Below are 22,608 nucleotides of genomic sequence, written 5' to 3' on the forward strand. Positions count from 1 at the left end.
CAAGTTATAAAAGGATATCTCAGCCTTTTAGCTAAAATCACTTGCAGGGGATCTAACTGAATGTGCAGGGTAGTGGTAAAAAATATTTAAAATCACTGACAATATTTCAAGTCTGCATTTTAGACTATTGGTCTTTTTACTTTCTAATTATTTGGAAAGAACTTCATCTGAGCCTTTGGTTCCTGTGCTGGCTTGTGTTTTCTTTTGTACTCTGATAGTTGTTCTTCATTATGTTCTTTAACACATTTAAAATTACTGACACTGAACTTTGAACACTCAGAAATGTGGAGCAATTCCGAGCCTGAGCACTCTTCACCTTTACCCTTATGATTGATTTTGATATGCATGTTTCCTTCTCAGAGAGCAGATGCTGTATTCTGTAACCTTCTGTGGAAGTGGGATAGTTGAAGGTCCTCAATTACTGCAGATTATTCCTTTTTAACAATTTTGTGGTGTGTTACAGAACTGAAACCAAAAGACAGGGAGAGTTTGTAGTTTACTTTGCAAATGATGCAGTTTCAGAGTGCTGCATGCAGGGACTGCTGCTGCTTGATCTCTTCAAGCTGAATAATGAAGTGGTGCAAGTTTCTCCTGTGATGATTACTTTTTAATGTTCTCTGATTCTTTTTGGTGCCTAGTCCTTAGATACCTTAGTGAATTCCTTAAAAAATACAGAGCTTTATTTGGGAATCTGCTTAGTATTAAACCAGAAAGTATTAATTTATTTTTAAACTAAATAACAGGTAAAATATTTGATGTTAAGTATGTCATGCTAAGACTTAATAATGTCTTATTATTTCAGGCTTTTTTAAAAGTCAGTTAAAATTGGTAGATATTTCACCTGTGGAGCTTTTGAAAGGATAGGAGGTTCAAAGTCTCAATAAATTGAACTTTAAATTGTTTGCACTTAATAGCAGCTGATTACCTTAATTAATAGAGGAGAAAATGTTTTGTTGTACTTTATTTGATTTCTTAGAGTGTTGTAATTATTTATCTTTTTTTCTTCATAGTTTTGTAGTGAAGGTAATTAAAATAAAAAGGAAAGCAGCCGAAGAAGTGGAGAGTTTGGGGAGAGTAAGAGAGACCTTACCACCCTTGTTCTTGGCCACACTGCCCATCAAATAAGGGGTATTTCTCAAATATTTCCTGAGTAGGTTTAGGTAGGCATGTAATCTTTTTCTGAACAGAATGCTGCTCCAGACTACCCTCTCCCTTCTCCCAGCAGTAGCTGCAGCTCACTGGTGAATGAGGTGGTTCCTGCAGGGGTCTGTAAACACATTTTGGGGTCCCCATTGTGCACACAGGTAATGATCATATTATATAGACCTTAGATCAAAACAAAGCAGTATTGTGCACAGTGCTGCCTTCTAAAAGCCTGATTGTAAGGACCCTGAACAAAAATCAGAACTTCCCAAAGTTGCAGAAAAATGGGCATTGTGTCTAGTTCTATCTGACCAAAATACTTGGGCCTTTAAAATAGTTTTGGGTTTTTGCTACCTTCCTTTCTTCCTCTGTTCCTGCTGGTGCTGTTGTGTGACTGAGTGCAGCGCACAGGAGCAACCATCAAAGGCCAAAGCCTGGGAGCAGGCTGCAGTTGGAAAATCCAGCTTTTCTGCATTGCACCTGAGCTCCTGTGGATGAGGCACCTGAGACAAGGCACAGCAGGAATTCCTAGTTGGATATGTGGAGCTGCATCTTATCCTCTTCTGCAAGGCTAACAATGTGTTGAAGTAGTCCTTGTGCCTGCTTTATCCAAAGGGTTAGGATTTTTATCTGGTTCTGGCGCAGCTGTGCAGGGTGGAAAAAAAGCTCCTTGACCATTACTGCCATTCCTTAATAGTCCTTCAGAGAAAGCTGATGTCAAAGACTGAGACTTGGCTTTGCTCTTTTCTTTTCTAACTTGCCCATAGCTGGGGAAACCTTACAGAGTATGTGAAGGTGATGTGGATTTTCATCAAGAAATGTACAGGAACTTTGTGTGTGTGTTAGTACTGAATGGAATGTCAACAGAGAAGAGATAATCCGTTATATCACCCTACAGTGCAAATTTTTCAAGAAGGGTTTAAGTTTCATTTCATTCCTGTGAGCCAGATGAAAATAGTTTTCCATGTATATATCCTACCTAGGACACTCTTTTGTAGTTTATAGGATGCCCAGAGCTACTGTAGATATAAAACAATTTCTAGTTATTAGATCTCTGCATCACCAAAATGCAAATTTCACTCCTGAATATGTAGGCCACTTGCTGAATAACCTCAAGAAATATATGGTGAAAATGCTATTTTTCATGTATTCAGATTACCTCCTTCAAAGGTTTTCCTCAGTTTTTAATATCCTGAAAGTCCTAGTTCTGAGGCAGACTGCAGTTCAAACTTCATTTTCAGTTCTTAGAGTGAAGTCATTTAAATAAACAAATAAAAGTGGCACGTCATGTGTAGCTTGTGCCAAAGTACGCCATGTGCCAGTTAGAATTAATTTTTATGAAGCCTCACATATATGAGTTTATAATAACAACAATACAGATATGTATGCTCGTCCTTACCAGCAACTCTGCTGACCCTTGCAGTATTTTAAATGTGCACAAGTAAAATCCCAGCACAGTTCTGACCTGTGTTTATTTTTAGTGTTTCATGAATCACCTCCTTTCGCTGTTTTTTTCTATTTTACAAATAAATCTCATTGCTAAATAAACTAGGATATTTGATAGTGAGAATAAAATCTCTCATCTGAATCTCTCATATTTCTCCTTTTTTTTGTGTGTGTGTGTGAATAGCCAGATGGAAGTGTTTACCCTTTAGAGAATTTTAGATCTGATATTTTTCTTACGTTTTGTTTCTTCCTGGTAATTGTGTTGGCACTTTGCTGATCTCAAGTTGTGTGTTATTACAATGGAAGGTGACAATTTGATTGTCTTCAGTTGGAGAAACAAGCAATTTTATATTCACTGAGCTGTCAGGTAACAGTACTTCACAATACTAAGAGCTCCTGGCAATGTGGTTTGGCACCTATATTTAAGTGCTTTGATGCTTGCATAACCTCTACTGAATCAGAAATGTTTTGCCTGCTAGAAATGTTTTTAGGCTTGTAGTGTAAGGTTTTTATTAAAAGGAAAAATCTCTAACTGAGCTGCAGAGCCATTGTTTTGTGTTACATGGAGGTTCTAATTTGGTGCTTTAATGCAACAGGCTACAGGTGAGCCTGAAACTGATACTTCATTTCTCTGTCTGCTGAGCTGTTTGGTTTGACTTAGAACTGAGAACTAAAAATATGGAAAGGAGGGAGTAGGAAATGGGAGGAGGGGAGAGAAGTCTGGCTGTACTGATATTTCTGTTCTGAAATGCAGAGAGATGGCATGTGACCTTTCACACCTGTAAGATTGAAAATTAACTGTTTAGCTCATCACATGGAATTTTAGGCAACTGCTGAAAATGTACCATAGGAGGGAATTAATATAAGAATGCTGTATCCTACCATTGCAGCATGTTTCTAGTGGAGCTTTAAAAGGATTTTATGAACCTTTCAGGAATTTATGCCCACCAGGTCTAAGTGTGATCAGGAGGAATTTTAGTTATTAGAACAACTTCTTAACTGGCTTTTTAAGGGAGGAAAAAAAAAAAAAAAAGTATTTTTGTCTTCTGTGTAAAGTCTCAAAGTCTAAACATGCTAAAATAGGTTTTTCTTATTTTAGTATTTTTAGGCATCATTTATCAAAACCATTTATATAATCATTCATATAAACAATTAAGTAATTCTGATCCATAAAAATATGTGGATTAGTGCTTATTTATAGCAAGCATTGTTTTCTAATTTTATTGTTAAGGATTGCTTTTATTTATATTGTATTTTCTCTTACTTGCTGCCTAGAAAAACAAATCCTAATAAGTTGCTGATGGATAAATTCTTGGCACGCTCACTCTTGTTCCCATAATTATTGGTAAAGATAGCTGGAAGTCAGTACTGCCTTTTTTTTTCTTCTTTTTTTTTTTTTCTTCTTTTTCCAACAGTAAGAAATTGGATATCCAGAGACACATGGCCCAGTCATAGGACTTTAAAGGCAGCCATCACTGAGAAGCTAATACCAACCAATTAAACAGAGGTGGTTACGTGATGTAACATTATCAGGAGAAACAATTCATGAGTCAAAGCATTCCAGGGCATATGAGCTCCAGTCCAAAGAACAGTCTCAAGCTGTTTAAATAATGTGACAGCAATATTGTCAGCTAAATATAAACTATAGAAAATATTAACTACTGTGACTGAAGATGAGCACATCCCAGGTGCCAAGTGACTATTCTTTCACTGCTCTTTTACTGCATTCACTGTGGGTTTGTTCACCTTAGGCATTTTCAGGGGGATAAAGATAATGGAGTATTTAGCCTGCTAAAATAACAGGTTGTGATTCTGGCATTTATGAATCCAAACAGACATTTTGGATTTTCACTGAAAAGTCCACAGGGGTTGTGAGGCTGTTTTGGTGTGTCCATTTTGATGCTTTCAACAACTAGGTGAAGAGAATAGAGCTCATTCCCTAACCCTTGTAGTTGACCGTAGCTGCATGGCTGGGAAGGTGACTCTAATGGCCGAACATAAGAAAATGACTTTCCAAAAATTTTCAAGGAGCTGGGTTTTTTTTTTTCCCCTCATATTCTTTTTTTTTTTTTTTTTTTTCAAATGACAAGAAATACCAAAGAAGTTGTTCCCAACCCTCTGAGCTTTGAGGAAGTTTGAATCTGAAGTCAAACTTTGTGATTTGGATTTGTATCTATTAGCGGAATTGTAATTTGCCTGGATTGGAAAAACAAATGCAAGAATAGCTGAGTGTGTATCTTGGAAGCCGTGGGTGTATTGCTTAGCATGATGCTTATTTCAGCCAGAGATTTGGGTGCTCAGTTAACATTTTAGCTGTCATTTCTTGAATCACATTTGCTTCCACTCCCCCTCCCGCCCTTTTATTTCCAAGGTGGTTCCTGCGATTACCATAAACTCTCTAATCTTGCAATGCTGTTTATGATCTATATGTAACTAATTCATGTAGAATTCCTGCAAAATGAAGCCAAGGAAGAGCTTGAGGGAGTTGAGTTGATCGGCCTGAGGCCTTGCTGTGACTCAGAGCCAGGAACAGAAACGGAGAGATTCTCTCCCATTGCAGCCTTCTCAAGCTATTCGGGCTTTGTGCAGAGGGATTTATGTTGAGGTGTGGGGCCCCAGGAGTACAAAATCTTTTACTAACTGTTCAATTGTGTTCCTAATTCTACTTGAAAAGAGAGACGAGATTTCATAATTTTAGGAAACTGCTTTCTATTCTAAAATGGCATCAAGGTTACAGCATTAGCTTTACAGTGAGTTACATTGCTGGGTTCTGCCTACACAACATTATTTTACAGGGCAGAACTGCAAAATATTTTGGCTATTGCTAACACACATTAATTTTTCTTTAAGTCTATCTGTGCTATAATATATCTAATGTACCCCAAAGCTAAGTGATGGTTTGTGAGGGAGGGTCCTGTAACCATGTTTAGTATTATGAGAGGAGTATGCACATTTTCAAACTTGGGAAGGGATAAGATGCTGTGGCTGATTTTTTTTTTTTTTTTTTTTTTTTAGTTATGAACAGCAGGTTAGCATAAAAGTTTAGAAGGAAATGCTTAAAATGTTATGAGTACTTCTAAAAATGGTTTCTTTTAATTTATTTAGTTCTGGAGTCACCAAAGCACTTAGACATGTGCTTAACTTTTTGAAACCGAGTAGTCCAATTTGAAATTAGTGGACTGCTTGCATACTTACAGTTAATCATGCACTTAAGTACTTTAATCTGGCACTTTGGGGAAAAGGAATGGAGACTGTTCATAAAAGCTCTGTAAGTGAATATATTTCTAATCTAATCTGATTCCAATCTACTGTTGGAGCTGTAGACCTGGGTTATGTCTCTGCTGCAGTCACTAAAGCAGGATGAATGAGTCCATCTGAGCACCATGCTACTGTAGTTGGAGAGCTATCAGAAGGAAGCTTGTTTAAAATTAGTTTGGATATCTGAGCATTACAAAGCAGTCATTTATGTGGCTGCAGTGTAGACATGCCTTTAGGTTTATGAATGCTTTGTGAGGGTGGAGCAGAGCAGAAGCGAGAGTCCCCAGCCAACTATAAGTCTGCTTTGTCATATATCTCGTTGTTATTGCTCAGTTTATGTGTTTTTGGAACAGTGTCTGGGCCATTGCATTGTTATCTGTTGTTGTACTTTGTGGCTTGATTCTGAAATGTCTGGCAGCTGAAACTCCAGGTCTTGCCTTAATTTCTACTGTAACATTTAATCATTTGAGCAGTTAACAGGGATGGAAGATTTTTCAGGCTTTGGAAACCTTTCATGTCAGGAATATCAGCTAATTGTTTTGAAAAAGAGGATATGAATTTTTTAAAGAATTTGAGACTGTAGGAAATCCTTAGACAAAAAAAAGCATTAACATTTGCATTTAGAAAGGTATAACACACACTGGGTGTAAGAAAAAAGGAAAACCAATATCTTGTGATCTGACTGGCAGTCTTCTTTAGGGCAGAGAGAATTTTTTCTCTGGTTTAAACCAAAAAATCAGGTCATATCTATAGCAAATAAAGTTGTTTGTGACTGTGTTTAGCTTTTTGTAGTTAAAAAAACCTGTAGCAGTTCAATTTCAGCTTTTCTATCTTGATATTGAGGCTGACTGAAGTTGGGGTCCAGTCCTTCAGGTTTACTGACCTTTTGATAAATGATCACATTTTGTTTATGTCTCAAATTCAAAATGATGTAGCATTTATTCTAGTGTTGGAAAATATGGATCAAGATTTTTTAAATTCTCAGACTTGAGTAGGTGATAGGTCTTCAGTTAATTAGGGCCTTTTTCAACCTCTTCTCATACCCATTAGATATATTTTCCACCTTTAGTGATTGCTGTGTTCAGCTAATCTGTCAATTTAACCAAAGCAACAATTTCACAATGTAGTTTTCTTTCTGATTGTGTGCTGTGTAATCAATATACTGATATAATGTGAGTGTAATTTCCTCTCTTATTTTATCTCCACTGCACAGTATTATAAATAAACAGCTAAAAAAGAAAAAAGAAAGAAAAGCACCAAACAAATCTGTTGCATCTTCTTTTAAGATTGTACCACTGTAGACACTTGTTCTAGTAAAGTAGAATTGGACCCACTTGATTGCATTTAAATTTTTCATGCTTCAGCAGTTTGTCTGGGAGCACAGTAAAGAAAACCCCCCGAGCGAGGATAGTTTAGAATAATAGAACTTGATTTTGTGTATTATAGCGGCACCATTTGCGCTGCTGTAGTTAGGGTTGTGTCAGCACTTCCATTATAAACCCCTGTTTGCAGGGGTTATAACTAGGGAGATATTTTTTATCAGAAACTTTTTTTTAAAATAAAAAATCATTCCAGTGAGTTTAATTGATAATAGCAGAAAAATAATAAATTATAATGGAAATTAGTAAATTTCTGATACATTTTACGAGCCTTATTTATTATGAATGTTGATTTTTTTTTTCTCCTCTCAGCAGGGATTTTAGCAAATGCATTTTGAATATTTTAAATATAAAATTGGGAAGTTGTTATGGCTTAAAATTTGACTGCTATTCATGCTCATATTTTAACATTGAAATATTTTAACACAACACGCTGCTCTATGGCTTAATTTTATCATAAACATAAACTACTCAACTGGGCCAGAGTCTTCTCCACTGGAATTGAATGAGACCTTGGAGTTATTGACTGAACTCTGCCTTTTGACCTGATGGAATGATGTGTTCAGAATTCTCCCAAATTGCTGGATAATACCCATCTGCAGAGTTTAAATTTGCTCTGCCTTCCTGATTGCAAACCCAGGCACAACTGGACACCCTCAGAAAGCCATGTAAAAATGAAGTATACTCACTGAGTTAATAATTGTGTTGGCAAAAGAGTGTGAAGGGCTTAATCTAACAGGCCCCTACACATCTGTCCCTTTAAACCCAATGTTTTAAATCTAACAACCAAAAAGTTACCGTTAAATCTAGTTGTTTTAACAAAGCTTTGGAAAAAATACAAGTGAAACACACCCCTAAAAATCATGCCATGAGAAAAGCAAGTGCCTGGGAGGCCTGCCTGAGCCTGTCTTCCCTTCGAGGCTCCAAGACTATAGGTGACTGACTAAAGTGCAGCATGGAAGGTGTCTGTCCATAGTGGAGCAGCAGGGAAAAGTGGTGGGTGGAGCTAGGATGCACTTGAACCCTACCCTTGGTCTGTTCTCTTACTCCAGTACAGAAAAAAGTTGCTGGGCATGGCTTGAGATTATTAGTCAATGGGACTTTTTATAATTTTATTTTTAGTGTTAACACAGTCCCTTTTCTCTATGTAATCAACTTTACAGCAATTGAATGGAGATTTTTTATTGAATTGTGTTTAAAAACATCATGAATAAGAGGAAAGTATATTAGTGTACATGTCAAGGAAAAAAATGCTTCCCTTACAGTGCATTACCAGTAGATAGCTTTGCTGAATGGTCACTTGGGGAAACACCAAAAGCCTGTTTATGAAATAGAGGTGAAGCCTTTCTAGACTAATTATATTCAGCATGTAATTTCTAAACTTCAGTCTGAATTTTGATTTTCAATTAACATTCCCAATTTGAAGATAATTTTCTATTTAATGTAATTGCAGGAAATAATTTATTGGCTGATTAAGACTGAGGGCCCAGCCTTCCTTAAGAAAACAGTCCCTAACAAACCAGCCTTTAAAGCCAACTCGTAGCTTTGGACAGATTCAGCCTATTTTTGCAGCTGCAGAGTTGTGTTTAATTAGGATTGTGCAGTATTATTCATTGGTGCAGTTTGTAGTTGAAATTATTCTTAAGAGACATTTTCATTTCTAGTTTTGTGTCATGATTAATTTATGGTGAAGAAACAGCCATAGCTCTTGCTTTACACAGAAGCTCGTTCAGTATGAAACAGGAATGAGCTCAGTTGAGAAGGTGAAAGAAAGGAAAAACCTTTATTGTGACTTTCGGTTTTCATGTCGGGTTTTCAAATTACGCAAAGCATGACTTATATTTTCATGTGAGTGATTGCATTAACGTGACTACTTTAATGAGAAAAGGGAAAGCAACCTTTTATTTTATCTTGGATCATAGCAATTATGAGCCAGAACCTTTTGAAGTACACACGATAATGCCGGTTGCTGAACTCTTGGCATGTTCTCTGTAGCATCAACACAAATTCTTTAGCATAGGAAGAATGCAATGCACGGTTTAAATTCCTCAGTTCTGCTTATTGGCAACACTCATGTTAGACTCCCACTTACACTTAGGCTTCCCTAAAGAAAACACAAACCTTTTTTTCCCCCACCAGTATCGAGTTTAAGAGGCAGGATTATCTCTATTTACAGAATAGTTATTCTAAATAGGTATCAGTGTTTTAATATGTTTCAGAGCACTTCAAAGCTTGTAATACTTTCATATTGAACTGTACATAATTAGATTAGTTGATCCTATATTAATTTTTTTTTCACTGTAGGATACTAAATCTGAACTCCCTCATTAATTGTGAGAAATTTAGCATTAGCTGTTAAATCCTATGTGAAACACAGGCTGCTACATAAAAACTACTGTTTAAATTGGAATTAACTTAATTATTTTTCTTTGCACTTGATATTTCCTTCACTGTAATATTCATGAAAGCATGTGACAGATTTGTAAATTTAACTGTTAGTCTCAGATTTCCAGACCCTTTAATCAGTATTTATTTGTCTGTAGAAACAGTACTAGCAAGTTAATGATTTGCTAATTTGAAAAATGCTCATGTGGTTTCCTATGTTAACTGATTTGTGCATTTTTAAAGAAATGGTATGAAATCAATTATTGTTAAAAACCAATTAAGGTGAAGATCTTATTCCTTAGTTTCTCAGCAATTTTGGTGTCAAGGATATTCTGAAGTTACTAAGACCTGGGAAAATAACCAATATATTTTAGCTGTCCCTTTTCAGGTTTATTAATGATTGTTTTAACAGTTGCAGTTAATCTTACTAGAAATTTTAAATGACAGTGTTTTCAGATTTTGAGTTGAAGTCAGTAATATTTTCATCTAAGTGCAGAAACTGTGGCGAAAGCTGTGTTTGCATATGAGATGGTAGTGAGAGGCCATTATTAGGAAAAGGCATTTAACATAAATCAGTGCATTTATTCCTTGCACTTTTAAGTAACTCAAAGTATTTTGTCGACCTATATCCTGTACTTCATGTCTAATATGAAAGGAAACATAATTATTTTGAACTCTAAAATGTTACTAAGGTATTATCCATCCATTTAATAAACCTTTTACGTTTAGAACACTTTTCATATGAGCTTCTCAAAACACTTTCCAAAAGGTAAAGCCAGGCAAAATTTTAAACTGTCTAAAAGCAGTACAGCTTTAAATAAACAGCAAAAGGACTAATTTAGCAGAATTTGAAATGGATTTAAAATTTATTCTCATATTTATAAAAAGCATCTTCTGCTTGCAAGGAATGAGGTCAGGTAAGCATGATGAGCTCTCTCCTTTAAAGGTTTGCTTGTAAGCTTCAGGTTGCTCATGGGAGTAAGAATTTTAAAGAATTGAACTCGTACAAAACCAACATGAAAATACCAATATAATCACTCTTTTCTTATGGCTGGAGAAAATGATATTGTTTAACAAGTTTAAATGAACAGAATGATGTCATATAACTTAACCCTGACCTTGTCTTGGCATTAAGGAATACTTTTTCCTCAATATTTTTGGTCCAGACCCCCAGGCCTGTGCTTTTTAGAGTATTTCCATTGACTGCAGGTGATTAATTTGTTACTGTTCTAGGCAGGTGTGATGCACTTAGATGACTGTTTCGAGCTTTATTTTTTTTTGTCACTGAGCACCAATGTTTTCTTTGTCTCCTTTTCTTGTCTCGCAGAAGAATGTCTTCCAAGCAGGCTACCTCTCCATTTGCATGTGCAGCTGATGGGGAGGAAACAATGACCCAGGACTTAGCATCACGAGACAAGGAGGAGGGCAACAGTGATCAGCACGCAGCCCCTCATCTGCCTCTACACAATGTCATGCACAACAAACCTCACTCCGAGGAGCTACCGACCCTGGTCACCACCATCCAGCAGGACCCCGAGTGGGATGGAGTCATCTCAGCCCAACACAGAATGGTGAGTTTCGCCATCCCCACAGGGGCTTTCCAAATTTAGTGCTGTAAGAGATTGCTCACTGCCCTTTGGGAAGACGTGTGCAGGTGTAAAGCTTTTTAAATGTTAAAGCGTCGGCAGTAGATCAACATCATATGGTGTAATTGTAAATTACAATTGTATAATTTACTTAAGTATACAGGTCTATTTGAATGAGGTCATTTGATGAGTTCACCTTCTGAAAGGAAATGCATCTATTTATCATGTTTTCATTCATACCTTGATTTATGTCATAGCCTTTCTAGCTCATATATTCAAGCATTAATTTCTGACAGGAGGATGTAGCTCACAACTGTTTGTCATCTGCAAAGTGTTGTGCTGAAGGAAAAAATTTTGATGTATTTTTTTTACTTGTCTCTCAGAAAGAGACCTACCAAATCTAGAATATTATATCTTTATACGGCAACAAAGAAGCTGGCATTTTAGGTGACACAAACATCCTACTGTGCTTTTAGGAAATTACAACTTTTTGTGGAGCGGAAAGGTGGCTATGACTAGCTAGATCACCACTTAGTCACAGGTGATGTTGGAAATGATCAGAATTATTATCCCTATTCTCTTCAGTAGCCTAAATATTATTTATTTAGTGATTGTAGCTCTGTCTCTGAACCCCCAAAACTCTGCAATAAATGGGCAGGCTGAATGAAGGCTGAATGGGCAGAGCATCTTAGTCAATTTATTTTCCTTGTGTGTATTCCTCAGAAACAGAGCTAAGGTATGTGGAGCAGCCAGGTGCTCTGTAAATTTAGGACATAATTCCAGATTCTCTGGAAAGTGACTTTCAAAAACCTTAAATTCAGACAATTAGCTTAAAAAGAATAATTTGCATTTTCATAAAATTTCTCAAATTCCCTTAAATATCTATGAGCAGATTTTTTTTTTCAGCAAATTTTTTTTTGCCTGTACAAATCAGCAGATTTTAATAATTTTAAGCACAACTGCAGAATTTTTTTAGCACCACTAAAAATAATGCACTCATTTCAAATTTGACTAGATATAATAATTCTAATGCATTAATCAACAGAGAAAGCAGAGTTCTTTGTGCATATTATCATGTCTGGAGTTAGTTAAATAATAGCACTACAATAAGATTAATTTTGTTAATATAATGTTGGGGTTTTTTATTCTCCTAAAATCCAATTGATTCAAGAGATCAAACCAAACCAGAAAAATACTGTCTAATCTATAATGCACAATTTAACCCAGTGTAGAACTTTGTCAGGCCTGAAATATTCTTAGGTATTTGGGTGACTGTCATAAATAAGGCAAAACTTTCACTGCAAAATCACTTTAAAAAAAAGATTATAGATTAGCAATTTGGAAAGGTAGATTGTAAGTTGTATATATGGCTTATATTCAGAATTTTGGACAGAGTCACTCATTTGCCCAAGTTATGCAATAAGGGCATTAGAATAATTTTAACTTCTGTGTTATCAGGAGGACAAGCTGCATGCAGACTAGAAAGGACTGATCCAGTTTGTTGATGGAAAAAGTTAATCTGTGAATTCATCGGCTACTTCTCCATTCATTCAGAGAGGCAGGTGCACTCTTGGAATTTTGATATTAGGACACCAGTATCATAGATAAAATTACTCTGTGTCCTAGAGAGAAAGGAACTCCTAGATTCCAGCAGCCCCTCCATGCTTTTTTTTTTTTTTTTTTTTTTTTTTTTTTTTTTTTTTTTTTTTGGGGTTCAGCCTGTTCCTTGGACCTGGAGTGAGCTGAAATGGTTGGCCCTTGTACTTGTACAGTGTGATCATTTGTGCTCATATTGCTCTGGAGGGGTTTGCAGTCCCAGTGTCAGAGAGCAATCTCTGTTTCCTTCCCTAATGCTGCACTGTCATGTCAACACTCGCTGTACCTCTGGACAGGCACGAATCACTGCACAGCCTCTCATGTTTCAGAACAGGTGCATAAACTTTGCTTGAGGGACTTAGCACTCTGGTTTTCCTATCTCCTTTTTCCAGTAAATATTCCATGTAGATGAATGTCCTGAAAATCATTAGCAGTTTCCACAAGTCCCTAGGCTTAAATCTGGTGGTGGATATATGTCAACCTTATTTCACAAGCTCTCAGCTAAACCAAATGGATCTTTTTTTTCTTCCCAGCTCAAAGCTGAGTCTAATTTACAAGGCTTGGCTACCAGTGAAGACTGAAATTCTAAGACATGTTTTTTGGCTGCAATTAAAAGAGCTCTAAATGTACAGAGCAAGGTCCAAGTGTATTTACAGTTAGGTGACTTAGATAGCTTGTGAGATCACGACAGTGAAGTGGAGAAATTTTTTTTCCTCCTTGAGGGACTCTCATTTAAGTACCATGTTCGATTTCTCATTATTATTTTTTTCTCACTTAAATATGTTCTTTATGAACAAACATTTAAGTTTATATTCATTGCAAAGAGTTTCTCTGAAGTATCTCAGTCGAGCAGGCATTTATATTGTTAAGAAAGAATTTAGAGGGGCCTGCAACTATCCTGATGAAAACATGTTCATACTCCTTAGAGGGAGGAGAGACATTTCTTTCCAGAAAGACAGATTCCAGAAGGTGGGTTGGGCAATTCTGAGATAGGTGCTGTGGTAGTGTCCGCTTTTTTACTTAATAAACCTAAATTCCCCAAAGGTAAGCACTTTCTGACCTTTCCCAGACGGATCCTTTAGAAGCAGATTTGAAGAAGCACCTGTTCATAGCATTTACTTTGAAAGTAAAGACAGTAGTGCTGTCATTAAAATGCATCAATAATGTGTATTGTCTGCTTAAAAGATAGTAAATTCAAAGAATGCTGTGTCGACATATGGGGAGGAAAAATTTCTCTTTTATCTGGTATCTAATTAAGAGCACAATCCTGCATCCTTTCTGTCCTTAAAACTACTAAGGAGTTCACTGGAATTTGAAAGAGCACACAGTATGCATCATAATTTGCTACAAGGGCTGTACAGATCTCAAGTTTAGAAAAGATACCGTAGGAGGGCAATTTTAGTGAAAAAAATTGGGTTTTTACTCAACATTTATGGTACACAGCACTTTCTGTAATGTAAGATACCTTTAAACTACATTGTTCATTATCAGAAAAAAAACACACTGGCTAAAAATGTTTTCAAACTTTCACTCCCTTTTGATATCAGGCATTGCTTTCCACTGAGTCCTTTGTGTATTCTGAATGTCTGGAAGCCAAAATATTTTGTTTTAACTCCTACTCCATAGTATTTCCCAGCTGTGTACTTATATGGTGTAATAAAAGGATTTAACAAATGGGAAATAGCAGCTGCATTTGGAAATTCCCTTTGTGCTCCCTTTTCATTTGACAGATTCAGCAATGTGTAACAACTGTAACGTCAGACCTGTAATGATTTATACTGCCAGTATCATTTCACCAGCCAATTTGATGTTACAGCGGGGGGAAGATAAAGCAACCCAAAGATTTCTGTAAATTCATATTACTGAGCTGAAAAGATTATACTTGTGTTTCTAACTGTAACTTGGTATAAAATAGCTGGATCTCTGGGTGTTTATTGCTGATTGTAGCCCTACTAGAAAAAAAAATCTATTTCAGGCTAAGGCCATATGTACTAGTTGTGGTAAACTGTAGGGAAGAGGGCAAAGTGGTACTAAGATAATGGTGCAAGTATTGTGCCTTGTCCAATGAGAGCGAGAAGCAGGCAAGAAAATAGTCAAATTTTTTACACTGCATCCACAATCTGTCTCTGTTAAGGCAACAGAGGGGATGTGCTGCCAAAAATACTTAATTTTTCTAAATTTAATGGTAATTCAATTGTTGGATCCTGGCAATATATTTATTGGCTAGCGTGTAAAGAAATGGAAAATATTAATATGTTTGCTCACTGGGGAACCAGGAATGGCACCCATCTTCATACAGAGTCCCACAAAGCCTGTGAGTAAATGACAAAGTTTTTTTTAATTTTTGCTGTGAAGTATCAGGAGAAAGCAGGGCCAGCAACAAGATGCAAATTTAGATCGAGAAGTGGCTTCACCTTCTTTGAGGAATGGGGTGGTGTATTCCCCTGCTATTGAGGCTGGAGTTGGGACTCATGAACAAAAAATTTTAGCAGCTTTAATCTAAAGAAATCTGGACCCTTTCTCCAAAATGCACAATTTCTCATCTGCTCCCAACAGTAACTAACCCACAGAGAGGTAAGTTCTCTTCCCACCCCAATGCTGGTGTGACAAGCAGGGCTTGTGAGGAGCTCACAGGCACTGTGGGGGTCACTTGTAGGTGGTCACTGGACCCTTTTCCCCCCTGCCCACGGCCCTAGGGCAGGTGGCAGTGGGAGTTAGTGAGGCAGTGTGTGCATGCACTGGATGAGGGCAGGCACATCTCCTTTGCTCTGCTGTTATTTGGATGGGAGGGACTGTCACAGGGAACCCCTGCAGCAAATCCAGTCTCAACAACGGGTGTTATTTCCCTGGGACCGAGGGAAACCAAACAGATACATACAAAAATTAAATTAATTGTCTCCAAATATGTGCTGTGTTACCCTGTACATTTTTAAACATCATTCAGAGACCCCTTGGATTTAGAAACTAATTGTATCTCATTGGATTTTATCTCAAATGGCAGCATTGACAGATATTTCATACTTACGTCAAGACTCTATCTTTTTTTGACTTCTTGCCAAAGGAGTGAAAGGCTTCCTACCTTTTCACTGTGGCTGCCTGTACATCTCAGCAGTACTGAGAGCAAATTTATATGTGCAGCAGAGAAATTGAAGATCTTTTCATATCACATGTATTTGTTACTTTTAAAATAATTTAAAATCAAGTATCACATTTTGCTTTATATAGCTTTAGCAAAGCTACTGCCACCAGAAAGACAGAAATAGGTGATATCCTAAAGGTCTTAACATTTTGGTGCTTCTGTCTCTACATACAACAGGCACAATCCTGTTGCTCCCCCCCACCTCCTGCTCCATGTTATTAACTTCTCATGTTGAAGGTTCTTCCCTTTAAGGAAAATAAACTCAGGTGTTTAGGGAAGATCATTGAAAAACATTTACACATGCTAAACACTGTGAATTTGTTGTTACATAAATTCATGGCTTCAAATTCTCGAAAGTTATAGATACAATTACATGTTTTGAAATTTTATTTTTGGTTCCTTTATGGGCTGAATATGAACATATAAAATGCATCAAACATAAATGCCCTAAACTCTGGCAATTCTGTTTCTGCTAAATTGCTCATGCAGCTGTTATTTACATGTAGAAATCTGAGTTTTGTGATCATCGAAAGCAATTCTACTCTGCTTGTGATATTATTTCTGCATGCCAGGTAGTGCATTAGAATTTTTATCTAACTAAAGAGATAAATACCTACATACATAATTGCATGGGTACGAAGTTTTGGCTGGAATTAAAGGGTGTGTAAAAGCTGAGGATATGGTATTTTATATTTCCATAAAATAAACATCTATGAAAAATATATTGCAGAAATTATAGAATTAATTATTTTTCAAATATGTTGTTCTGATTCAGAAGGCATTCAGGCATGTGCTTAACTTTACTTTATTAGAACTACCAACAACTATAATATTAAGCACATGTCTAAAGTTTTGAAATATCAAGGACTTATTTTTACTATCTTTAGCATAAAAAGATGTTAACATTTCATATTAAAAACAATAAAACAATTTCCTAGAAGTGTGCAGGATAATGTGTTTAGTGGAGGTGGTGAAATATAAAATTGAACGTTATTTGAAGAAGAATCAAGTAATTGTTCTTGTTGGCATACTCGTTTTATTTATTTTATTTTCATTTTGACATTGTATAATTTTTCTTTTCTAAATGCACAGTCTATTTTAAACCTTTCCCTATATTTTAGAGTGAACTGTGTTTAAACAGAATTAATCATCACCTGGGTTCTTTGCAAAGACTTGTGGTTTATGTTCATCTAAATCTGTAGTAATTTTATTCCTTTCTCCTATTTTAACATTTCCTATTTTTATGAAGCAATTTCTGAAAACTTTTAAATTCACTTCTGTATATTGACATGAATTTTTTCAAAAGTAGAAGCATTAACACGTTCTAAATTGTTAATTTTTTTTTTCCTTGGGCAAGAAGGAATCAGGTATGCATGCTGATTAACACACTCCAGTCATTAACATGTGATTATGTGGGCTGCATATTGAGCACCTGCCAAAAGATAAAATCCAGCACTTTACTACATCTGTGCAAGGACTTTTTGCATTTCTTTTGTACTTTGACAGCTCAAGAAAAAACAGACTTTGGTATCTTTGTTCAGCATAATAAAACTGTGTACATAAAATATCTTCATGGAGGAAGGAAAGATACGACATATATTTATTTTAATCTTTGAGACTATGAAAAACCCAGGGACTGAGACTTACACAGCACCAAGTGTAATATGAATCTCCTAATGTACTGTATCACTGACATTCATATACAGTTTATAACATTCCTGCATGTTTATAAGGATTATCTGTTCTGGGATTCAGCCAATGTTATTGTAATTCACAGCAATTTTATGTGATACCTTTATGTCTCATAAATTTCTTGTTTTTATTTCAATCTTCCAAATGTTTCATCAGTGTTTACCTTAAAGAAATACAAGTACTCTATGCAGCAGGCTGGTTTCCTGCGTGCATTCCTCTGCAAAAGCTAAAAAGGGGATATAAAGCATGTAATACATGTCATGAAACTATATACAGAGGAGGATTTTCATGTGCATTTGATATTGCTAAAAACATAAAGACGAATTTTATTTTTATATTTACAATAGACCTACTTATAAGTTGGACAATTAGGATGACCTAATAGGGGGAAGTTGGATATATACAAAGTGGTCTGGAATATCCAAGCCACACAATCCTTGTTTTATTTGGCAACTTCTGACAAGCATGCATCACAAAATATGTGTCTTTATTTACCCAAGAGGTAAACAGTGCTGATCAGCTGGGACTGATCACAATGCTTCTTCAGTTTCAGTTTAGATGAAAATGTAAGTCTAAATAATCATTTTGTAAATGGCTGTCCATTACTTTTTCCTTAATAAGAGCATTTAACCAAAGTGCAGGGCATAAAGTCGCAATATTGTTGTGATTTATTACCAAACATAAACACAGGGAGTTAGGACAGATGGTATTTGGATAATTAAGGAAATCCTTAGCATCTAACTCTTACAAAAGCACATGAGTTTATGAGTATCATTTGTGGGTGAGTTGATTGCCATATAGAAGTGATTTGTGATTGTATTTAAAAAAATTGAGGTGTATTTCTGTTGTGGAATGGAGCAAAGTGCCTGTCAACATGTTTCAAATCGCTGCTCATTTGTAAAGAGAAGGGTTTGAATCACAAAGCTGAAAAATTGTAACCTTCTGAGATCCATGTACCCAATGTTGGCTCACCTGGTTTGCTCCAACACCTGAGTAGCAAGGGATTGCAGTAAAGCAATATAATATAAAATATAATATATTTTACATAAGACAAAATGTCCCTGCCCATGCCTTCCAAACAGCTGGTTATGCAGTGGCCTCTTCATAAAACCATACTTGGATTAAATATGCTAGATTATTATGACATCTCATTTTCAAACCTTTGATCTAAAGTTTTTTTTTTAAATTTCTTTTTTATAATTTTTTTTTTATTTTATGCTCAATTTAACATATTATTCTTGGCTTAGAGTTTACTGTTGTGTTGATTCTTCTTGAGGTTTTTAGAGGTCTATAAAAGATGGAATACAAGCCCTTTACAGATTGTATTCAGCCTATATTTCAGCAGTGAAATCAGTATAAGTTTTATCAGAGTAAATGCTGAGTAAAAGACTTGAAGCTTTATTCCATTACTTGCCATTTGCCCTCCCACTAGCATAATTTGCTGAGACTTAACAAATGATGTTCTCTCAATAGCTCATAGCAGTCATTCTCAAGCCTTGGATTTAAATAAATCTTTCTTAATAAAACTTTTGTGTTTTTTTCTTAATCAGATGAGAATTGGAAATGATCACTTAGATTTTTAATTTATTTTAATTCTATTTAATTAAATTCCTCAAAATGGGAAACCATATTTAATGTAGTGATTGGAAATGATTTTGTAAACATTTGCTTTCATTATATGTTAACTCCAGACTAGTTCCAAGTGCCAGCATGCCTCTAGTACTTGGAATCAAAACCACTCTGGATATCCAACTTTCCTGGGGTGTTTACATGTGTCCCATTCAATGCAGAGACAGATAAATATCCCTTTATACCAGAAAAGCCTCATCCACATGGAAATAAGCAATTCAGCTAACACATTTTATGTTAGTAATATTTGCTTTCTACTTCTTGGCCATTCATCCTGTGATTTCAGTTGAACTCTTACAAACAGTTTTCTCTCTGGCTATTAAGTGGGATTGCAGTCGTCAACTTTCAATCAAAGTTGATCACAGTTATTATTAAATTGCTAACTAACACTGTGACCTTGATTTCATACAGCCCTCAGCTTCATTTCACAAGGTTTCCTCTTTTCTCACCTTCAGAGAGCTCCAGAGGATCCATCCTCCCTACATGAAACGTAAATGCTGCCATTAAAATCCGCAGCCCTGTGCACTTCCCCCCCATTTAAGACTCCTGACAAGAGAATCCAGCTCACCAGGCTGTTGGTCTGTCCTTAACCCTTAGGAGGACACCAAACAGAGATCTTTTCCAAAGTCAGATTTCCACTTGTGATTGTGGTATCCCCAAACTGAGATGTTGCATCTCAACCCCCAAATACAGCTCCCCATATTTTGTACCTTGGCTTTTTGGAGGAAGGAGCAAGAATATTGAATTGTCTTTTTAGCCTGTAATCTTTCACCAATAGAACTGTAATTTTATGTCTGTTTTCTCTATTTTGGAAGTAAAAAGACTTCGTAGAAGGCGACCAAATTGGCTCATGATTCAGCTTGCAGGTATTGCTATAGAGATTAGCTTCCCAATATGAAAAATACTGGATCAGTTATCAATACATATATTTTTGTCATTTTCAGCAGTACTCATTTATCCTGTTAAAACCTGTGGGAGCACTGACAGAAAATGAACTGCTTAAACCATAAGAATCTAACTGCACAAGAATTTGCTCAATCCCTTTTCAGTAGAAACTTCTAAGAACCTGTAAGGATTTTCCTTTCTTTATAGAGAAACCATCAGCTATCTTTTTGAAGAATATAACCCATCTAACATGTGACATTTAGTCAATGCACTTGCTAAAAATTAATTTTCTCAGAGTAAGAGGCCTACTGAACTATCTTTACATATTATCTTAGTGTAACAGTTTTAAAGGAATTTTTGTGGTGTGTGAAGAAAATACCATGTGTGTAGTCACAGAGTCCTTATCTTTATTTTCACCAAGTTGTTTGTAATTATTTGGATTTTTTTTCTGCCATTAGCAAAGCTGTACTTGAGCCATTCACAACAACTCTAAAAGAAATGGCCAACAGGTCAATTGTTAACACCAGGCAGCCTGGAAAGCTGGTAAGACTCAGGAAAATGTTGTTGGTCCATGTACATTCCAAGAAAATATGTGACTGGTTAAAGTATGTTGTCTGTCTAACATGAGAAAAGCCAAGGATAAACCTAGGAAAACTTTTCCCATGTTGTGCTGGAAGTCTTCATGTTGTTTTCCAATTGACATTCAAGAAAGGTGGAGGTTTTAGTAAAAGTATGATTTCATGCAGTGGCTATCTATCCCTGAACGAGACATCCATAGTGTTTTTGTGTCCATGCCTTGCTACTTTTGGGGTTTCTGTCTTTTGCGCATTTATTTATTTTTCTCTATTTTGTACACTTTGAACTTAATCCTTACATTTTAGTGTCTATATATGGGCATTTAAGCTGTTATAGTAATAGAATTTTGTCAAAACACTAACCACGGTGGGTTGAATGATCACTAATGAAATTTGGGCTGTGCTAATGAGCTGGCAAGAAAATGTAGACAGGAAAAATGCCATTTATTTACATTGATATGAAGCCCCAATGTTTCAAAAATAGACTAAGTTTTGCCCCTGCTGAATAGTAAGCAGCTGAAATAGTGGTCCAAAACTGAGTTTGTCTCTTCAGATGTTGAGTAGTAAGATTTTCTAGCTTAGTCATGTCTGCAACTAAACAGCTTTGCAACTTTAAGCATTTTTACCTGACAGACAAAGCGTAAAGAATAAGATAGGAAATAATTTTACATGTTGTTTAAGCTTTCAGATCTGTTCTTTTTTTGTTTAATAAGCTGTCTTCAGACTTTATGGTTTGCCAATTTTTAGAGATCAGTCTGGAAAGGCCTCCATTGTGGTGGACAAATATCCCTGTGCAATCCCTTATGCATTTTGGTGCAAGCATGTACAGTTCTACTATTATCCAGTATTATTGTGTAACTGGGAGGATAGCTTTATAAATCCAGCAAAAACAGCAGCATCCTGAAGAAGCATGCCCAGTGTTAAATATTTTATTCACAGACTAAATGTTTGCTATTTACCTGATTATATTTCCATATTTCCCCTTGCCTTACCTGGAAATCACTGAAACTGGTGAGAATAGCACACCATGAAAAATGTACCTTTCAAAGGGAAATGTCATGTGTTGAAGACATTATTTCAAGTTTAGAGTGAAATTACCAATTTTACAGAAATACATGAATTTTAAACCTGAGAATCCAGGGATGTATTCCTTGTCTAGTGTATTATGGAGCAACTGGATCAATTTGGGCACTAGATTGTCTCCACATACATTAAGTAGATATTCTTATCAGTCATATTTTATTATTATTTTTCTTATTGTTATCAGTGATGCTGAGAAAAACTGACTTGCATAAAACATTTTCATCAGTGCTGATTTGGATTTCTCATTTGGAATTTGCAAAATGAAAACATTTGAGTTGATCTTGGCTAGGTACTTGTCTTTACTTTCTCTTCCATGACCTTGGAAAATACATGAAAAAACCTTTAATGGCATCCTTTCTTTTCTCTCTTCAGATCAAACAAAGGGGGAACTCCTCATTCTGTAAAAGGTGGCTTCAAAAATCTTATTAAGGATAAGATATGTGTTTTTATTGACTTGTTCCATAGTCATGTTTAAAAGGACCAGGTTCTCCTTTCCTAATCACGAATTTGTAGGCTTGTTCTAATTTAGGAAGCATGGCGTTCCTTTTCCGTCTGAACTCCAGACTTTCTAGGGAAAGTGCTTTATGCATTAGAGCAAGAGGACCAAGAAACAATTTGCAGTGGTGATATCTCTCTCGTTTCAGAGAACACACACAATCCACTAGATTTTTCAGAGGATACCTGGATGTATTAGGAGGGTCTCTGTGTACTGCTCAATGCAAATTAATTTTTGAGAGTCAGGTGTCTGTATCTGATGTATGTGATAGTTGCACTTTTGGTCTTGTAGTAGGTGAGGTGCTGCGACAAGCCTG

General features: G+C 36.0%; 1 protein-coding gene across 19 annotated transcripts in view; it reads left to right on the forward strand.

Annotated features, from left to right (window-relative positions):
- The window catches only part of SOX6 (SRY-box transcription factor 6), a 403,867-nt gene that overhangs the window by 161,454 nt on the left and 219,805 nt on the right, over positions 1-22,608 (forward strand). For all 19 annotated transcript variants that reach the window (XM_064425383.1, XM_064425386.1, XM_064425381.1 and 16 more), the window contains one exon: positions 10,939-11,182. In XM_064425383.1, the coding sequence (XP_064281453.1) occupies positions 10,943-11,182 (240 nt within the window). In that variant the 5' untranslated portion in view covers positions 10,939-10,942. The remainder of the gene's footprint in view (positions 1-10,938; positions 11,183-22,608) is intronic.

The sequence above is a fragment of the Passer domesticus genome, chromosome 6 (assembly GCF_036417665.1).
Source record: "Passer domesticus isolate bPasDom1 chromosome 6, bPasDom1.hap1, whole genome shotgun sequence".
NCBI classification, from domain to species: Eukaryota; Metazoa; Chordata; class Aves; order Passeriformes; family Passeridae; genus Passer; species Passer domesticus.